This window comes from Xyrauchen texanus, chromosome 4, assembly GCF_025860055.1.
Source record: "Xyrauchen texanus isolate HMW12.3.18 chromosome 4, RBS_HiC_50CHRs, whole genome shotgun sequence".
NCBI lineage: Eukaryota > Metazoa > Chordata > Actinopteri > Cypriniformes > Catostomidae > Xyrauchen > Xyrauchen texanus.
This window is the reverse complement of record NC_068279.1, coordinates 30,111,852-30,131,932: the sequence shown is the minus strand read 5'-3', so window position 1 is coordinate 30,131,932 and position 20,081 is coordinate 30,111,852. Positions and strand designations below refer to the sequence as shown.

Here is a 20,081-nt window from a genome sequence, read left to right as displayed (position 1 = left end):
CGGTCCTATTACAATCATTGTAGCTACCTATACAGTTTGGAGAGTATTTCATAATTTTCTGCTTGGTGCACCATTTAAAAAATATGTATATACGATCACACTTCCCAGCCCTAGTATGTATAATGTTTTTATAAGCAGATATCTGGATGTTAGCGTGAGTGTATGCATTTGTTATTGTTTTCCTTTTACCCCTCATTTGCACCTCATTTCAGTGTTTGATAATGAGTAAATGAGTAAACACACAGTCTGTCTGATAAGAATGAGATGACTTTCCTGATATTTTTCAACAAATTAAAAATACCCACATTTTGTAATTTAAATACAGCTTTTCCTTTTAAGGAAAGAACAATTTTCCCTTTATCTGTTTACCTCTTTAGAGGCCCATTTATGTTCTTGGGGTTTTATCTGTTGTTTTGTCAATAAATAAATAAATACAAATATACATTAGCAGCCAAAAGTTTGGAATAATTTACAGATTTTGCTGTTTCGGAAGGAAATTGGTACTTTAATTCACCAAAGTGGTATTCGACCGATCACAAAGTATTGTCAGGACATTACTGATGTAAAAAACAGTACCATCACTATTTGAAAACCTTTTTAGACAGGCCCCATTTCCTGGAGCCATCACTCCAACACTTTTTCCTTGAATAATCATGCTAAATTTCTAATTTTGTACTAGAAAATTCAAGGTTAATATTAGGTCAAAAATGGCAAAAAATAAACTTTCTCTAGAAACTCATCACTCAATAATCTTTTTGAGGATTGCATCTATGCAATGTTTGAAATTGCCAAAAAACTGAAGATTTCATACAAATGTCTACACTGCATTCTTCAAAGACAAAGGTCAACTGGCTCTAACAAAGACAGAAAGAGATGTTGAAGGCCAGATGTTCAATTAAACAAGAGGATAAGACCATCAGAGTCTCTAGTTTGAGAAATAGATGCCTCACAAGTCCTCCGCTGACAGCTTCATTGAATTCTACCTGCTCAACACCAGTTTCATGTACAACAGTAAAGAGACGACTCAGGGGTGCAGGCCTTATGGGAAGAAAAAAAAGCAACTTTTGAGACAGAAAAACTAAAAGAAAAGGTTGGAGTGGACAAAAAAACACAGGCATAGGACAACAGATAATTGGAAAAGAGTGTTATGGATCTTAACCCCATTACAGGAAGCGTGGGGTGAAATGTCACCTGAGTATCTGGACAAAATGACAGCTGGAATGTCAAGGATCTGCAAACCGGTCATTGCTACACATGGAGGATTTTTTGATGAGAATTCTTTGAAGTTGTTTAAGGAAGTAGGAATACATTTATTTATTTATTTATTTATTTTTTATTCAGAATTGTAGTAGTCATTTGCCATGTTATTAATGTCCTGATTATACATTGTGATCAGTTGAATGCCACTTTGGTGAATACAATTACCAATTTCTTTCCATAAGAGCAAAATCTGTACATTATTCCAAACTTTTGGAATAGAAAAGATGTATTTTTATATATACAGTACTGTGCAAAAGTTTCAGGCACTTGTAAAAATTTTTACATTATATATAAATATAATGCCATAAACAGTTTTCATTAACAGTTAAAAAGGTACAAAGTCCAATCAACATAAAATAGAGCTAAATCAATATTTGTTGTGACGGCACCAAATAAAGCACCAATTCTCCTAGGTTCACCCGGACACAGTTTTTCTTGGTTGTTGGCAGATAGGAAGTTCCAAGCTTCTTGTAGAACTTGCCAAAGTTCTTCTATCTATTTAGGCTGTCTCAATTGTTTCTGTCTCTTCATGTAATCCCTGACTGACTCAATGATGTTGAGATCCAGGCTTTGTGGGGGCCATAACATCTGTTGTTGGACATCTGGTTATTCTTCAATTCAGTTCTATTTGTAAAGGGAATGTTGAAATCTAAAATTGATATTGCCTACCGATAAACTAAAAGCAGAATATAAAATAACCATTTTAAGACACATGCTTTTGTGAAAAATGTAATGTGCATAAGACTTTTGCACAGTACTGTATATTAATACATGCCATTACCGTAATATAAAATTACTCATACCGTGATATAGAATTTTTGTCATATCGGCAACCCTTATTCATTTGCCACAGCTTGTATGTAATATAAATTAGTGCCAATCTTCACTAAAGCAGCCGTTTGTTCTGCATTTGTTGGTCTCACCACAGATAACAAATTATTAATTTGCTCTGTGCAAGCAGCTGTGCATCAAATCTGCAACGCCATACAGTGTTAATGTTTAATCATACTAGACTAAATGTTGTACTGTTTTGATGTTCAGTGATGACAACACATTAACTAATTCAATGGCACACTGACAGGACCACACAACCCAACATACTTATTAGGATCATGCATTTTAAGCATTGTTGTTTTGGAGAGCTGTCCCCATGGTGCTTTGCTTGAAATCTTGTGCAGTGCAGAGTAAAGTGGGTCATTCCCCGTCCCCCACCATGTCTTTGCTGCATACACGTTCTTTGGTTTCAGGACCAAAAGAATGTATAAGAGCAGCCTTCCCTGTCTGCCGTCTAATTACATTTGCATTCTGCAACTCCTGCTTATTGTAGTCTTAAATTTGGGGGAGTAAAGTTTCTGTTTGCTTTTCTGTAGAATTCCAGTGTTATTTCAAGTTATTCATAGCAACACTTTTCAAGCTTTCATAAAAATAGTATGAAGGACTAGTTACATACTGAATTAGGGCTGTGAATTGATTAAAATTTTTAACTAATTAATTGCACAGTTTTCTGTGATTACTCACAAATTTATGGTACATGATACTTTACAACAAACATAAAATAAATCAAAAGTAAATAAGTAAATAAAGTATATATATTTACTTTCTACTTTGCAAGAAATTGGTTCCCCTTCTGCCACTCACTCGATGTTGTGTCGATGTAGTGACACTAGGGGCCTCGGTTACCCCTTATCTTTGAGAAAAGGCCAATGAGAATTGGCGAACAGAATTTGCATGCCCCGCCGCCGGACATACTGGTATAAAAGGAGGGAAGCGTGCATCTGTTTAGACAGATGTTTTCTTCTGAGCCAAGCGGTGGTGTTTCAGCGAGCTGAGTAAACCCACTGCTGTTCCACTTAACTTTATAGAGCATATGCTGTTGGAGATACGGCGCATTTTCAGTAAACTATCGCAGCTACTTCAGGTGGATTAACTGTATAAATTCATGTAAACATCCAAGTTAAGTGTAAATTACTGCCATTCGCGTGAACGACAACTGGAGCGCGAAAAGACAGCATTTTAAAGCTAAACAAACAAACACAAGTCAGCATAAAAATAATCCATATAACATGTGATGGGTGTGGATGAGAAACAGATCACTTTCACATTCTTGTGTTTTTGGTGATTCACGTTCTTCTCTGCATATCGCCCACTGCTGTCTAGCAAAAAATGGCAAATATTTATCTGTTTCTCATCCACACCTATCATATCACTTCTGAAGACATGTATTTAACCACTGGAGTATTATGGATTACTTGTATACTGCCTTTATGTGCTTTTTGGAGCTTCAATATTTGGCCTACAGAGCTAAAATAATCTTTTAAAAATCTGAATTTGTGTTCTGCAGAAGAAAGGATGTCATACTCATCTGGTATGGCATGAGGGTGAGTAAATGATGAGATAATTTTCATTTTTGGGTAAACTATCTCTTTAAAGTGATTGCTCAGCCATAATTTAATATTCTGTCATCATTTCTCTACCATCATGTTGTTCTAAACCAGTGTGAGGTTTTGTATTATGTGGAACACAAAGAATGTTAGACAGAATGTTAGTGACTGACAGTCTTGGTCACCTTTCACTTAAATTTGTTATATATACACTCACCTAAAGGATTATTAGGAACACCATACTAATACTGTGTTTGACCCCCTTTCGCCTTCAGAACTGCCTTAATTCTACGTGGCATTGATTCAATAAGGTGCTGAAAGCATTCTTTAGAAATGTTGGCCCATATTGATAGGATAGCATCTTGCAGTTGATGGAGATTTGTGGGATGCACATCCAGGGCACGAAGCTCCCGTTCCACCACATCCCAAAGATGCTCTATTGGGTTGAGATCTGGGGACTGTGGGGGCCATTTTAGTACAGTGAACTCATTGTCATGTTCAAGAAACCAATTTGAAATGATTCGAGCTTTGTGACATGGTGCATTATCCTGCTGGAAGTAGCCATCAGAGGATGGGTACATGATGGCCATAAAGGGATGGACATGGTCAGAAACAATGCTCAGGTAGGCCGTTGCATTTAAATGATACCCAATTGGCACTAAGGGGCCTAAAGTGTGCCAAGAAAACATCCCCCACACCATTACACCACCACCACCAGCCTGCACAGTGGTAACAAGGCATGATGGATCCATGTTCTCATTCTGTTTAACAGAAATCGAGACTCATCAGACCAGGCAACATTTTTCCAGTCTTCAACTGTCCAATTTTGGTGAGCTCTTGCAAATTGTATCCTCTTTTTCCTATTTGTAGTGGAGATGAGTGGTACCCGGTGGGGTCTTCTGCTGTTGTAGCCATCCGCCTCAAGGTTGTGCATGTTGTGGCTTCACAAATGCTTTGCTGCATACCTCGGTTGTAACGAGTGGTTATTTCAGGCAGAGTTGCTCTTCTATCAGCTTGAATCAGTCGGCCCATTCTCCTCTGACCTCTAGCATCAACAAGGCATTTTCGCCCACAGGACTGCCGCATACTGGATGTTTTTCCCTTTTCACACCATTCTTTGTAAACCCTAGAAATGGTTGTGCGTGAAAATCCCAGTAACTGAGCAGATTGTGAAATACTCAGACCGGCCCGTCTGGCACCAACGACCATGCCACGCTCAAAATTGCTTAAATCACCTTTTTTTCCCATTCTGACATTCAGTTCAGGAGTTCAGGAGATTGTCTTGACCAGGACCACACCCCTAAATGCATTGAAGCAACTGCCATGTCATTGGTTGATTAGATAATTGCATTAATGAGAAATTGAACAGGTGTTCCTAATAATCCTTTAGGTGAGTGTATATATATATATATATATATATATATATATATATATATATATATATATATATATATATATATATATATAAAACATTCACTGAAATAAATAGTGACTCAGGCAAACATTCTGTCTAATATCTCCTTTTTCCTTCAGTCACCATAGCGACTCACCATGACGCAGTGGACGGTAAGTCGTTAGGGAAGCACAATCTGATCATCAGGTTCCTTAGAAGCGCCCGGAGGCTGAACCCTCCTAGGCCATGCCAGTTCCCCTCATGGGATCTCCCCGTGGTCCTCTCAGGCCTTCGGAGAGCCCCGTTTGAGCCGCTAGAGTCAGTCGAACTAAAGGCCCTCTCCTTGCACTCACTTCCGTCACGAGGGTTGGGCAGATTCTCACGTCATCCTGAGACCCTGGCCGGGCTACGTGCGCAAGGTTCCTACAACCACTTTCAGCATCAGGTAGTGAACCTGCAAGCACTGCCCCAGGAGGAGGCAGACCCAGCCTTAGCATTGCTGTGTCTGTGTCATTGCATGCTTTGCACACCTATTTGGTTTAGAGCTTTAGACGCTTTGAGCAGCTCTTAGTCTGCTTTGGCTGACGGCAGAAAGGGAACGCTGTCTCCAAACAGAGGCTTGCCCACTGGATTGTGGATGCCATTGCGTTGGCCTACCTAACCCAGACCGTGCCCACCCCCTTGCTGGTTCGAGCACATTCTACGAGGAGTGTGCCATCCTTGTGGGCACTGGCCAATGGCACCTCTCTAGCAGATATCTGCAGAGCAGCGGGCTGGGCAACACCCAATACCTTCACAAGATTTTACAATCTCCAAGTTGAGCCGGTCTCGTCTCGTGTTTTGTCAGGTCCGAACACGTAGAATTCGGTAATACGGAACAGCTGGCCAGGTGTATCACTTGCACATAGCACCTTTCCCCTCTCCTAAGGCGAAGACATGTGCTCTACTCTCCCAGTCAAGTTCACAAGTCATGGACCCTGAATGTCCTTCCTCCCTACCCCTCTGGCTCCGAATTCAGTGGAGGAGTTCACAGCCCGACCCACTGCAGGCACCGGGTTGCCTGTACTGGAACAGGTGCTCCACAGATACTGATTACTCCGGTAACCCCCTGTGATGTATTTACTTCGTCTCCCTTGGTTAGTGTTCCCTCTGCCTCCCAGCCACTGTGTTTGTAGAGCTCCTCCCTGTCGAGGCTGGACCTACCACCACGTCACTTCCATATGTGGCTGGTAAGCCCATGTGACGTATTTTCCACATGTTAACCTCCCCTGCTGGGCAGGATGTGGTCTCCGCTGGGTCTTTCCCCCCTGAAAGAATAGGAGATGAAAAGAACACCTTCCCCGATGCGTGTTATAGCTTTAGATGGCCCCAGCCACATCTAACACTCTGGCAAGAAAACTAGGCTGGCACGGCCTGCTCCCATGCTAGTTATGTTGCTTCCCCCCCTCAGGGATGTGGGAAACTACATGACGTCTTTTGGGGCATTGGCTCGTTGGCCGTGGCAGGCGTGGGCATTGGCTTGTGGGCGGACGAGGCTGAGCATGCTGATTCTGGGATGAGCAAGGCTACAGGTGCTGGCTCGCTGACCGTGGAAGGCGTGGCAAGTTCTGAAGCCGAACCCGGGATTGAGAGAGGTGGTTCCTCTGCCGCAAAGGTCTCCACAATGAGCTCCACATACTCCTGCCAGGTGTAATCTCCGGTCTCCGGCAAATTCCACCATCAGTGTTCTGGTATACCGATCCGATACATGTCCTTCAGGGCTTTGTCATCCCAACCGGTGTGGCTGGCCACGCTGGAGAAGAAATGGGAGAACTCACAAATTGTTAAGTTCGCCTGAGTTAGTTCTAGGAAGAATGCCGCTGGATCCATTTTTGGTCGGTTGTTCTGTAACGAATGAAGAAGGGAAATCAAGAAGGCTAGATCCAGGTGCGGCTAGTGGTTTTAATGAAATTATAAATAAATACAAATAACAGGTAGACACGGGAACAAATCAAACATCCACGATGGGAAACTGAAATTAACAAGAGCAAACATTAACACGGGTGAGGCACAGGGTCAAAACACATACAGGAACATACATGCCATCTACATTTAACAACCGACTACGAATGGTGAAACAACAGGGTTTAAATACACAAGGATAATGAATAAACGACACACAGGTGAGAACAATGAATGACTGCTGGCAGTTATGAGGGCAGGGAATTATGGGAAGTGTAGTTTAGGACAGGTGACAAGTGAGAAACACAGGGCAGACAACAGGGGATTGTTACAATTATTGATCATAAGTCAATCATTGGCATGCAATTCACAGCAATCATTTCACAAGTGAATTTGTCAATCAGTTGGAGATTTATTATGAGGGCTTGTTTAAGGATCCGTCAATTTACACCTGCGTCAGACATTTTCTTTATTTGTTTTATTAATGCTTACAAAACTTTTACATCTAGAGCCAAGAGGTATATTAAAACAAACAACAACAAAAAGGAAAATAAATAAACAGTTTAATAAAAATATCAAATTGTTTACATATTTCAATACACGTTACAGCTTTCTTGTTACTCAAATTGGAAATTGTTCTTAGGTATTGCTGAACCTCTGAATTAAAAATTAAAACTAATGGTTTATAACCAACATACTTACATTTATGAATACTAAACTTTGCCATCAAAAGCAGAACATTAATCAAATAATATTCCTTATGAAGAGACATGTTATAGCTAAAAAACAAAAACAGAATAAAACATTTTCAAAACAAAGTTGAAAGCATAATATGATCTCTAACAATCTTGCAGAAATCAGACCAAAAACAAGTCGAGTAGGGACAACTCCAAAATAAATGAAAAACAAATGTCCACCTACAGACCACAAATGTACAGAATATATCAACATCAAAATTAAATCTCTCTACAAGAAAATATTTAGTGAGGTATTACTTATAAATAAGTTTGAATTTTATTCGTGATTAAATATTTATGGGTAACTTCCAAATTTTGCACCATCTCAATCCAGCCACACCCTGCTTCATACATGTTTGTGTAGCGTCTCGGGTGCGTTGCATCATAAACTTAAAATGTTTAGGTCACTGTGTCAAGTTAAATATAGTTTAATACTCAATCTTTAAACACATCTTGAGATCTCTTAGTTTGCATTTGCGCTCATTCAAGTGTTTTGAACGCGAGAACGTAACGCATGTTTGTGTTGTTCAGCCTACTGAAGTATTTTCTTCACTGTATAAACTGCGCGTTGCTCATACAGCTGAAGTTTCACTTACTGCTCTCTGGAGTAAACAGGTGGTACTACAAGCTTGCATTTCTCAGGACTCTTGCTTATTATGGTCTGGGGGAAGTGCGATTAATTGCGTTAATTTTTTTAACATGTTATTTTTTGTAAAATTAATCGCACTGAATTAACACATTAAATCGATAGCCCTATATATATATATATATATATATATATATATATATATATATATATATATATACATAATATTTATAAGTGTATACATAAGTACATATGTTTCTGTGCCTCAGATGTTAAAATGCCAAAGAAGTTTTTTCCAAGAGGCTAGACTAAGACCATCTTATCCTAATTAAACAAAAGGAGGATTTCACTTCATCAGTGAATTACTAAACACTTGTAAGCAGAAAGTTTTATAAAGAGATCAGGTTTAAAAAGCCTGAAGAGCTTCCTCTCATCCTGTGTGTTTGTATGTTTGTGCATTCTCTTGTCTCTGGTTAGGATTCTCTCCCTCTAGGCTCCAGTCTCTAATGAATGACAAAGTGGGAGCTCTTATAAAATGAAAGAGTCTGAAGGAGGAATAAACCACATCATTCATCCGTGTTCCACTTTCCCATGATTCACTGACCCGGAAGGGATCATGAGCTGTCAGTAGAGCAAATGTGCTGGGTAAAAGCAGGCAAAAACTGAGGCTGTGATTTATATAATTTTCAAAGGGCCTGAGATTTTCAAATGACACACAGACCATGTAAACACTGCAGCCAAAAATTATTGTCTCTCCCCTTCTTGGTGCTTAATCCCATTTTTTACACATATAGCACATTGTTTACAGAAGTGATGACTGCATTCTATGACCGAACCGATTAACTCCCGAACAATTCAGTTTGTGGTGTCTGAATTCATTAAGTCAGTGTGTACAGAATCAAACTGAACATCCCGGTCAATACTGGGAAGACACTCTTTTTTGACACATATGTTTACATGCACAGTTACAGTTGTGGCCAAAAATATTGGCACCCTTGGTAAATATGAACAAAGAAGGCTGTAAAAATTTCCTTATTGTGTGTTTGTGTTTGTAAATATTTTTCCAAAACATGGGGTCTCAAAATGTAATATTTTTCTCAAAAACATGTTTGCCACAATTATTGGCACCCCTAGAAATTCTTATGAGTAAAATATATCTGAAGTATATTCCATTCCTATTCATATATATATATATATATATATATATATATATATATATATATTTTTTTTTTTTTTTACACCTGGGTGACTGGTAACATGTATTTGTTCACCCATGACTTCCTGTTTCAGAGGGGTATAAATATGAAGTAACACACAAGCCAAATTCCCTTAGTCATCTATCACAATGGGTAAGACCAAAGAATACATGATGTGTGGTAAAAGGTTGTTGAGCTTCACAAAATGGAAAATGGCAATAAGAAAATAGCTAAAGCATTGAAAATGCCCATTTCCAACATTAGGGCAATAATTAAGAAGTTCCAATCAACTGGAGATGTTAGGAATCGACCTGGAAGAGGACGTATGTCTATATAGTCTCCATGCACAGTGAGGAGGATGGTTCAAGTGGCCAAAAATTCTCCAAGGATCACTGCTGGAGAATTGCAAAAATTTGTTGGGTCTTGGGGTCCAAAATTACTGTCATATGTCATCTACCTCATAAGTTGTTTGAGAGGGTTTCTAGAAAAATAGCCTCTGCTCTCATCCAACAACAAATTCAAGCATCTTCAATTTGCCAGACACTACTGGAACTTCAAATGGGACATGGTTCTATGGTCAGATACAACAAAAATAGAGTTTTACTCCTACAGAAATTTACAGTAATTTTGAAACATGTAAAAAAATCGATCACTAACATGAGATGTAGACTTGATGTATAGGCCTGTCAGAAACCTTATAAAAGTTTCTTTTTTTAACTCTGCATGGACAGGGTCTGTCTTTCTGTTTTTGTTTTTGGAGGGGGTGTTGAACATTGATTAAAAAGGAAAATTTAAAATAGCACTTCATGTCAAAAATGTAATGATTAATTTAATGACTTTGCAATGTAAACATCATAAAATATGTACATACAATAATATTGTTCCATACACGTTTTTGTAGACATAAAATGTAACATTCCATTTTCAGAAAATATGCAACGGGGTCCCTGCTCCATCTCACTACATACCAAGGGATCCTTGGCCTGAAAATGGTTGAAGACCCCTGCATTAGAGGATATATTTTTGTGAATATTTTGAATGAAAGATCAAAAGGATAAACAATAAAGACATATTTTTCACATACATTTTTGCTCATATTTACCAAGGGTACCAAAATGTTTGTCCACAACTGTACAATTGAACCATAGCGGGTTTGTACGTAGTCTTTATCTATCCAAGTATACATGACATATAATCAAATATTTGAATGAAGGTTGTTATCTGAGGAAGTGTTTAATGCACATCTCACATCACCTCTTTCTTTCAAAGTGTGAGTTTTTCATGGAGTGCCTTGACATTAGTCTCTCTAAACTGAAGTTGCTCTTGATCTAGGGGCATTTACCCGTACAATACTGTCCAGAGAGAGTATGTTTAAAAGTATCTTCAACGGCATAAAAAAAATGTGCCAAAATATATATTTATTTATTTGTATTCTTTCATTATTTTTGTTATTCTGTTTGGTGCAGAAATTACACACATCACCTTGCTGGATGATAGTACATCTTTGGTCGCTTAATATTTTTTTGGTCAAAGCAAGTTTTGGTTAAACTGTTAGCATCCATGTTTCTCATTTACAGATCATCACAGATTTGGGAGTGCCTCCTGTATTCCATATATACACAGAACAGTAACGTTTAGGATTCACTCTGGCATTTAAGTGCAGTTGTCACTTCCAAATTTTTAAAGTGTGTTCATGGCTATTGTGGTTTTCTGTTTAGTCCATCCATCCATCCATCTTCAACCGCTTATCCGAAGTCGGGTCGCGGGGGCAGCTGCTCCAGCAGGGGGCCCCAAACTTCCCTATCCCGAGCCACATTAACCAACTCTGACTGGGGGACCCTGAGGCGTTCCCAGGCCAGTGTGGAGATGTAATCTCTCCACCTAGTCCTGGGTCTTCCCCGAGGCCTCCTCCCAGCTGGACGTGCCTGAAACACCTCCCTAGGGAGGCGGCCAGGGGCATCCTTACCAGATGCCCAAACCACCTCAACTGACTCCTTTCAACGCAAAGGGAGCAGCGGCTCTACTCCGAGCTCCTCACCCTATCTCTAAGGGAGAAGCCCGCCACCCTTCTGAGGAAGCCCATTTCGGCCGCTTGTACTCGCGACCTAGTTCTTTCGGGTCATGACCCAACCTTCATGACCATAGGTGAGGGTAGGAACAAAAATTGACCGGTAGATCGAGAGCTTTGCCTTCGGCTCAGCTCTCTTTTCGTGACAACGGTGCGATAGAGCGAGTGCAATACCGCCCCGCTGCCCCGATTCTCCGCCAACCTCCCGCTCCATTGTCCCCTCACTCGTGAACAAGACCCCGAGGTACTTGAACTCCTTCACTTGGGGCAAAACCTCATTCCCTACCTGGAGTACGCACTCCATCGGTTTCCTGCTGAGAACCATGGCCTCAGATTTAGAGGTGCTAATCCTCATCCCAGCTGCTTCAAAATCGACTGCCAAGCTGATCCAGTGAGAGCTGAAGGTCACGGACCGATGATGACATGAAGACAACATCATCTGCAAAAAGCAGCGATGAGATCCCCAGCCCACCGAATCACGCACACCTTCCCCACCCCGACTACGCCTCGATATCCTGTCCATGAATATCACAAACAGGATTGGTGACAAAGTGCAGCCTTGGCGGAGACCAACCCCCACATGGAATGAACTCGACTGCGTGCGAGGACCCAGACACAGCTCTCGCTTTGGACGTACAGGGATTGGATCGCCCTAAGAAGGGATCCCCCACCCCGTACTCCAGCAGCACCTCCCACAGTATCTCCCGGGGACCCGGTCATACGCCTTCTCCAGATCCACAAAACACATGTAGACCGGATGGGCATACTCCCAGGCCCCCTCCAGGATCCTTGCGAGAGTAAAGATCTGGTCCGTGCGTTCCACGGCCAGGACGAAAACCGCATTGTTCCTCTTCAATCCGAGGTTCGACAATCGGCCGAACCCTCCTCTCCAGCACCTTGGAGTAAACTTTACCAGGGAGGCTGAGAAGTGTGATACCCCTGTAGTTGGCACACACTCTCTGATCCCCCTTTTGAAGAGGGAACCACCACCCCGTTCTGCCACTCCTTAGGCACTGTCCCAGATTTCCACGCAATGTTGAAGAGGCGTGTCATCCATGACACCCCCTCCACATCCAAAGCTTTCAGCATGTCTGGTCGGATCTCATCAATCCCCGGGGCTTTGCCACTGCGGAGTTGTTTGACTACCTCAGTGACCTCCCCCAGGGAAATAGAATCTGATCTGTTTTCTGTTTAGTTTGTTCTTAAAATATTTAATTGAAAATGATACAAGGAGAGTGTAAATAGGTCAATTACTTTTTCAGTTTGCTTTCCCTTTCACTCTGACATTCCAGAACAAAACACCTGTCCAAACTGTGTTAACACTTCCTTTTCTTTAGCCTACAACAAGGTGATGAGCGGTTGCTATTATGTGGGCGTCCAGTGCTGACAGCGTTGGGTGTGTCTACAGAACTGCAGCCTGTCAGATCTGTTCTGAAGTGGTAGGCTCAGTGATTTTGATGAGACAAAGAAAGGGAGGGAAGAACGGGGGAGGAAAATGTAAAAAAAGAGAAGATGGGGAAAGAAGGAGCGGAAGGAAAGGATCTAGAAGAAGAGCACAGCTGTGCCTGTCACGTTGAGTCCTGTGGGGCACAGAGGTGTGGGGTTTGAGGAAGCCCACAGGCTCACCTGCGACAGACACGCTAGTGTAGCTCACTCATGCAAAAGACAGATCTCATTTCTGTCAACTGAGAGAAGGGCTTCCTGTCTGCATGATTGAAAAGTGGAACTTTCCCTACATGTTGCTGTTTAAACTTGTTTCAAGACACAGGAGATGTAGCTCGTTCTTATAGCTCAGACAGTTGGAAAAGGAAAACTAATTAGATTTTTTCAGAGCAGCCAGTGTGGCTCACGTAACCCGCTTGTATCTTGCAGTGCCTTGAGTGTTCTGTGATTCTGTGAGTGTATCATAATTAAAGGAGAGTATAGTATCCATTATATCAGTCAGTTTGGTATTTTCCCCATTATCAAAAAAACATGAGACATTTTGCTAGTAGGGGTGGGACACGCTAAACACACACACACTAAAACAAGTGGGTGAGGTTGCTCACATGATCCTCAGCCAAATTCTGATCTGAAGTCCAAAGCTCAACACATGAAGGGTTGCAAGAGTCCCTCACTTAAATACTATTGACAACTATTACAGTGTTCAGTGATAGTTTACATATATGGACATCCACACCTGCCAAGTTGGTTGTTTATCTAATCAATGATTCTATTAGCATAAGTAACTTAATTACATTTTATGTTACTGATTATTATTGATCATCCAAGCATCTGGAGCCTTTTGAATTTGAAACAGAATTTTCTGCTTTAGAGTAGGATGGAAGTAAATAACACCTTATTTATATAGAGCTAGTTAAATTATTCTGACTGTACACATTATGCTTTTTTCCACATAGTTGCTGTTTATAATGTTGTGGCTTTCAAGCCAATTGAGATGTTTTACTTCCTCCAAAGCACTTATTAATAGAACGTTCTTGCCAGAATTAAAATGGCATGTACAGGTTCTGTGGTCTGTGCCGCACTATCCAGTTGTTCATGCAAGTGATCCACAATGTGCTGTCTAGTCAATATCAGTGTGCTGGATTGTGGACTGTGCACATAATTGGTCTGTGCTGCACCATTTATTTGGTAAGTGCATTTAGTGATTCCCGTATAAAAGTACAGACTTTGAAATCACAGTCATCTTTGGTGAAAAAAAATCACACAAAATATTATAACATTTGCTAATTTTAGGCTAATTTCTTTGCAAATCTGTATTATACTGAATTTACATTAATTGGTTCAGTTAAGTTACAATACCAGATTACTTGAGCAAGGGCAAAATCACATGCCATATTTACATTCCACTTTTCCAAGAAGCCTCCATGAATTCCTTTCTTATCACACACACACAAGAGATTTGATCTCTGTCTGTAAAATTATTACTAACAATTCAGCAGCATGAGCCTGCAACATTGCTCTTGCCCTGCACAGTGAAAGGCAAACCAAAGGTCACAGGAAATGGAAAAATGTGTGCTTTCTCTAATTTGTCTCATGACTTTCCCTGTCAGACTGTTCAAGGATAGTTCACTAATTCACTCTGCCTTCTCTCTAGTTCACAGAGCTTGACAAACTGGAGGAATATGGCAGGATTGAGGGTCCCAAGGGATGTTGCCGTAGCCCAACACCTATGAAGTTCCGCAGCAGGGCTCAAGGTCAAACATGTAGAGCATGAAAACTTTGTAATTGGATTGCACTGTACTGGACTGTAGCCAAGGGTGGCTCCACCATTTCTAATTCCTTTATTATAGATTCTTGTACCATGTGAAGGTGTACTGAACTTATGCTTTAATTATGCTAATCATCATAGACATTATGAACAAGGTTCCCACTGTCATGAAAAACCTGGAAATGGCAGGGAATTTTATTATTGTGATTTCCAGGCCTGAGAATTTCTTTTTCTAAAGTGAATATACATTTTTCAAGTTATGCATGGCTTTAAATAAATTAATGCTAAGTGCTAACATTGTTAGATGCAGATAGTGGCAGATACTGTTTGCACCCTATAAATAACCTATAGTATAGGTGCATCAATGCAGCATGTTTACTATTTATCCCACAGACACCCTACACCAACCCCTAAACTTAACCCTACCCCAAATCTGTTTATCCCTAAGAAAAGTTTCTGTCAGTCGTATTGCTTGGAATTAATTTTATATTTATCTTCCACTGTGAATGCAAATGTATTAATTAGATGTTAGTTTATGCATTCTACCAATTTAATGTCTTGATAACATTTTGATCAGGTGGAGGGAGTCGTCTGGAGTCTGTCGGCGAAAACGATGAGCTAGTCGTGGAAAATGGTGAAACCGGAAGTGACATGGCAACAAAGCCTGCACGAGGAGGACGCAAACATTCTCTTCCTCAACAACTGGACACAGTTGGCATCCGACAGGTCATTACTGCATTTAGATAATTTCATCAACCATGAGTTACAAGCTAGATGACCCCACAGTATGTAACATTTTTGGCTTATTTAGCATCAAGCCATGATTCTGTCCAAGGTACCTAGTTAAAATTACATGGGTTGCAAGTTTTATTCCTGTCCTAAACCAAAATTATTTTGTGGCATGACCACTTCAAAGTTAATCCCCCCTACTCAGTCTTTCTTTACGTTAGGCTGGAGGGTTTCTTTTGGCTGCACTAATTATAATGTTTGTCAAAAGTCTCAACCATTACATGAACCCAAATATAAAATTACCGGTAGTTTGTAACTGAATCTAATGTAATAGCCTCAATTTGTTGCCCCAATACTGACCGAAAGCCAGTGCAACAGCACTGCATTACATTTACATAAATTTAGCTGATACTCATCTCCAAAGTGATTTTCATTTATTTCATAGCTGTTCCTGCTAATGATAGCTACTTATTTCTCTGTTCTCAGTTGTACTCTGTTATAAACGATAAAATAATGCTTATTTTTTTCTCATTGTTTATTCATGCCCTCTTTTATCATCCTCTTCAGGAATATCAAATCGTCAAGAAATCATCTCGTTCACTGAGCACCGTTCAAGTGGAGTCTCCATGGCGACTGGCACAGCCATCTATAATTTCCAACATTGTTCTGATGAAAGGACAGGGCAAGGTGTGTGAGGCCCTGCAGCCTGGACAATATATTCTGTCACCACAAGTATTCTTTTTCTAAGGGATTTTTCCCCATATATATATACAATAAAGATAATATATATATATATATATATATATATATATATATATATATATATATATATATATATGTATTATCTCTATTGTATATATATATATATGGGGGAAAATCCCTTCATGTTTTGATTCATTCACAGTAAAAAACAAAAACAAAAAATGAAATTCTCGTAGATCAGTGTTGTGTTGTATTCCAGTAAAAATATAAAAGCTAGATAAATTCATTTGTTTTTAGAGAATATAGCTTGAATTAAGTTTATTTTTCCAAACCTGTTGGCAAATGTTTATTTCTTGCTTTAAACAAAAACCTCATTCAATTTTGTTAGATTTATGCTTAAAACAAGGAAAAGCTATTTGCCATTTGTGTAAGAAAAATATACTTAATTTGATATATACCAGAAAGTAAGACTTTTTATTTTATTTAAATTTTTTTAAGAAAATTATTTTGCAGTGTTCAAATTGTAAAGAATGTCATATAGAAAGATAAATGGTCTGCACTTATAAAGCGCTTTTTTAACCTTAGAGGTTAACAAAGCGCTTTACACTGTGTCCTAATCACCCATTCACACACACACTCATACACAAAATACAGATATATCAACACCTGTACTATTGTAAACCTGGCTCATAGAGATGTATGTCTTTGAATGTGTCAAGGGTCTGGGGTTCAGTATTGTCGGAGGGCAGGATTCAGCTCGGGGAAGGATGGGTATATTTGTCAAGACCATTTTTCCCAATGGAGCAGCAGCAGCTGACAGGAGGCTCAAAGAAGGTAAACACACTCCTGATCATGATACAGTAGCTCTAATGCACTTGAAACAATTGGTCATCAAAGCAGTTGGACCTAAAAATAGCATGGGAATAATTAGCTGTGTTTTCATATTCTCTGCCTTTTATCATGGGCTTTTCACTGTTGAATATCTATCCATTGTCTGTTCTCTTTTTTCCTCAATTAACATTTTGTCATCGTTTACTCCCTAACCGTTCCAACACAGTATTATTTTCCTTCTGCCACAAAAGAGATCATGGCAGAATAGCCATGCAACTCTTTTTCATACAATGAAAGTGAATAATAATTTGAAATGCTAGCTTCAAAAAGGAAAATTCATCAAATATTGATAATCTTCCGCACCTCTTTCGCGCTTAAATGTCAATTGCGGTCACGTTTTCATTGTATCATGATTGGTAACTTGATACAAGAACCAACGCCATTTGGTGGCAATGATATCTACAGTATACAGTACTGAAGCAAAGTATTGAACAAATCGAACTGGGTGAACTGTTCCTCTAACTCTTGCTTCTTCATTCTGTCTCTTTCAGGTGATGAGATATTGGAGGTGAATGGAGAATCTCTCCAAGGCCTCACGCACCAGCAGGCCATTCAGACCTTCAAGGTAAACTGCTCAGTCATCCTGAGACACAATTGCAACGGTGCATGAAACCACAAAAAGGAATTAATCCCTGCCTTTATCCAGATCATTGAACTCAATTCCATGCCCTTGAATTATTTTCTCAGCAATGGTTTGTAAAGAAAGGAATTCCTAGAAATGCGTAACCTGTTGCTTTCAATTAGATTGATTCTAATTTATTTTCTTTGGTCCACAAGTAGCATTACTGTACAGTAAACATTTACAGTGAGGGTCCAAAAGTCTGAGACCACATTAAAAATCTGGAGTTGAAAATCAAATTCAGTATAAAAAAGTTTAAGGATTTTGAGGCATTTAAAACCAATTTTTTTTTTTTCGTTCTTTTTTTTTTTTTTGCAACAGCTGGCTTCTTTGGATGTTTGTCCCATCCAGTATTAAATGAATGACTTCCTTCTCCATTTTAGCAACTGAAGAAGGGAGTAGTTACCCTAACTGTGCGAACCCGTCTGAGAAGCCCCAGTCTTACCCCTTGTCCCACTCCTACGCTGCTCAGTAGATCCAGCTCGCCAAACTCAAATGTCAGTGGTGGGACACCAGTCCCTCCTAGCTTTGAAGATGGGGACTCTCGCAAGGGGCCAGGTCCCAAAGACCGCGTTATCATGGAGGTGACATTAAACAAAGGTACAATCGTGTGTCTCTATTACAAACAAATATAGTGATTTGATGAGATTTGTTTGACAAGGTTAGCTTCTGTCTTGGGGAACCCACTCTCACATCATGCTTGTCTTTGCTTTGTCAAATTACTTCAGTGGAAATCACTTAAAATTTAATAAAAGCATATTGAGCACACTCATGTGCTCCAGGGTTTAAACCTGGCGTCATTGGGTTTCTAACCCTTGTCTTGAAACACTACTGTATCAACATATTAAAAGTTCTGCTAATTCACTTTATATATTGTATGCTTTGGGGAAAATTTGCAAAGTTGGTCAATATAGTCTTGATTTCCCCATCAACTTCAAAGTTATGGCAACTCTCCTTGACATGTGAAACTGACTTCAGCAATCAGCTAAATATTTTTTATTCCAAATAATCTTCAGCTGTGTAGACTTACACCTGTGCATCAGAATGAATGTGTGGTTAAGTCATGGGCTTATTATATGTTCTGCCAAAATAAGTTAATTATTCTTGGATCGTTCTGCTAATAAGTAGACCCATCAAAAGATATTCTCATTATTTGTGTTCCTTTAACATATTCAATTCAGGGACAATGCATATTTCTTTGACATTATTTTTCTTACATTGAATAATTGTAATACTTTGAATTATATGATTACAGTATCTTAAATACCTTTATTGCTTTGCTTGTAGTGAACTCAACCTTTTGGAATGCTGTGTTTGTGTGTGTATCAGAGCCAGGTGTGGGGCTGGGTATTGGTGTCTGCTGTCTAACACTAGAGAACAGCGCTCCTGGAATCTACATCCACAGCTTGGCACCAGGATCTGTTGCAAAAATGGATGGCAGACTCAGGTAGGTTTTTGGTCAGATTATAGATCCACCAAGTGAGAAAATAAAAATTTAGCTGATTGGCTATGATTGTGTCACATCATGTAGTATTTTGGCATTCAGTGTACGCAGACAAATGAAACCATTTGATTATGGTGTTACTCTCCTTCATGGCTATTGCAGTGAAGTGGTTCATAATGCATAGAGTATGTTGCCATATTTAAAAGATACATATAGTTTAGAGTGAATGGTGTTGTTTTCTCTGACATAGCAGACATGGGGCCCCTTTGATCTTTAATCTTAAATTATTCACTTAAATTTAATTAAGGAAGGGAGAGGTAGGAGTAAGACCCCACTAGGGAAAACAGTCACATAGATCTTTATTTTCCCAATAGAGCCCACAATTTGCATGTGTCTGTATAAGTGTTTGCCAATTCCCTTTCATGTGTATAACATCCTTAAAACCTAAGTCTGTCTTGCTTGTATATTTGTTGTGATTTGATAGTGTATGAGGTGTATGTGCTTCTGCCTTTTAAGATGTAACTTGCAGACTTGTATTTGACTAAAAAAGAATGTGCAATAAGAGCCAGAAAACCATGAATGTGGTTTTTATGTCTAGGGATAGAATGAGGTCCTAAATGTTGGATCTAGTCATGAAAGTGGTTGCAGCTGTTTGAAGAGAAATATAAGGCTACTTCAGACATTTTGTTTTTCACAAATGCAATTGGTTTTTAAATTTGAAATAAACTTTAGGTTATCTTTGTTATACCGTGGGGTCCAACTATCTGAGACCACATAAAAAATCTAATTTAAACACGTTTTAAAATTTTGGAAAGAAAAACTAATCTTGGTTATGATGTAAAATGAAAAGTTGTGAATTTGAACATTGAGTATGTTAAAAGTCAAAAGTTCAGATTTTCTTGCATTCATTGAAGCACATATTG

At 39.4% G+C, this 20,081-nt stretch overlaps 1 protein-coding gene across 1 annotated transcript in view; it reads left to right on the top strand.

Annotated features, from left to right (window-relative positions):
- pdzd2 (PDZ domain containing 2) overlaps nt 1-20,081 on the top strand; it is a 98,907-nt gene that overhangs the window by 51,321 nt on the left and 27,505 nt on the right. The window contains exons 6-12 of the mRNA XM_052125962.1: nt 14,660-14,759; nt 15,351-15,499; nt 16,070-16,189; nt 16,924-17,038; nt 17,587-17,660; nt 18,098-18,314; nt 19,044-19,161. Of these exons, the coding sequence (XP_051981922.1) occupies nt 14,660-14,759; nt 15,351-15,499; nt 16,070-16,189; nt 16,924-17,038; nt 17,587-17,660; nt 18,098-18,314; nt 19,044-19,161 (893 nt within the window). The remainder of the gene's footprint in view (nt 1-14,659; nt 14,760-15,350; nt 15,500-16,069; nt 16,190-16,923; nt 17,039-17,586; nt 17,661-18,097; nt 18,315-19,043; nt 19,162-20,081) is intronic.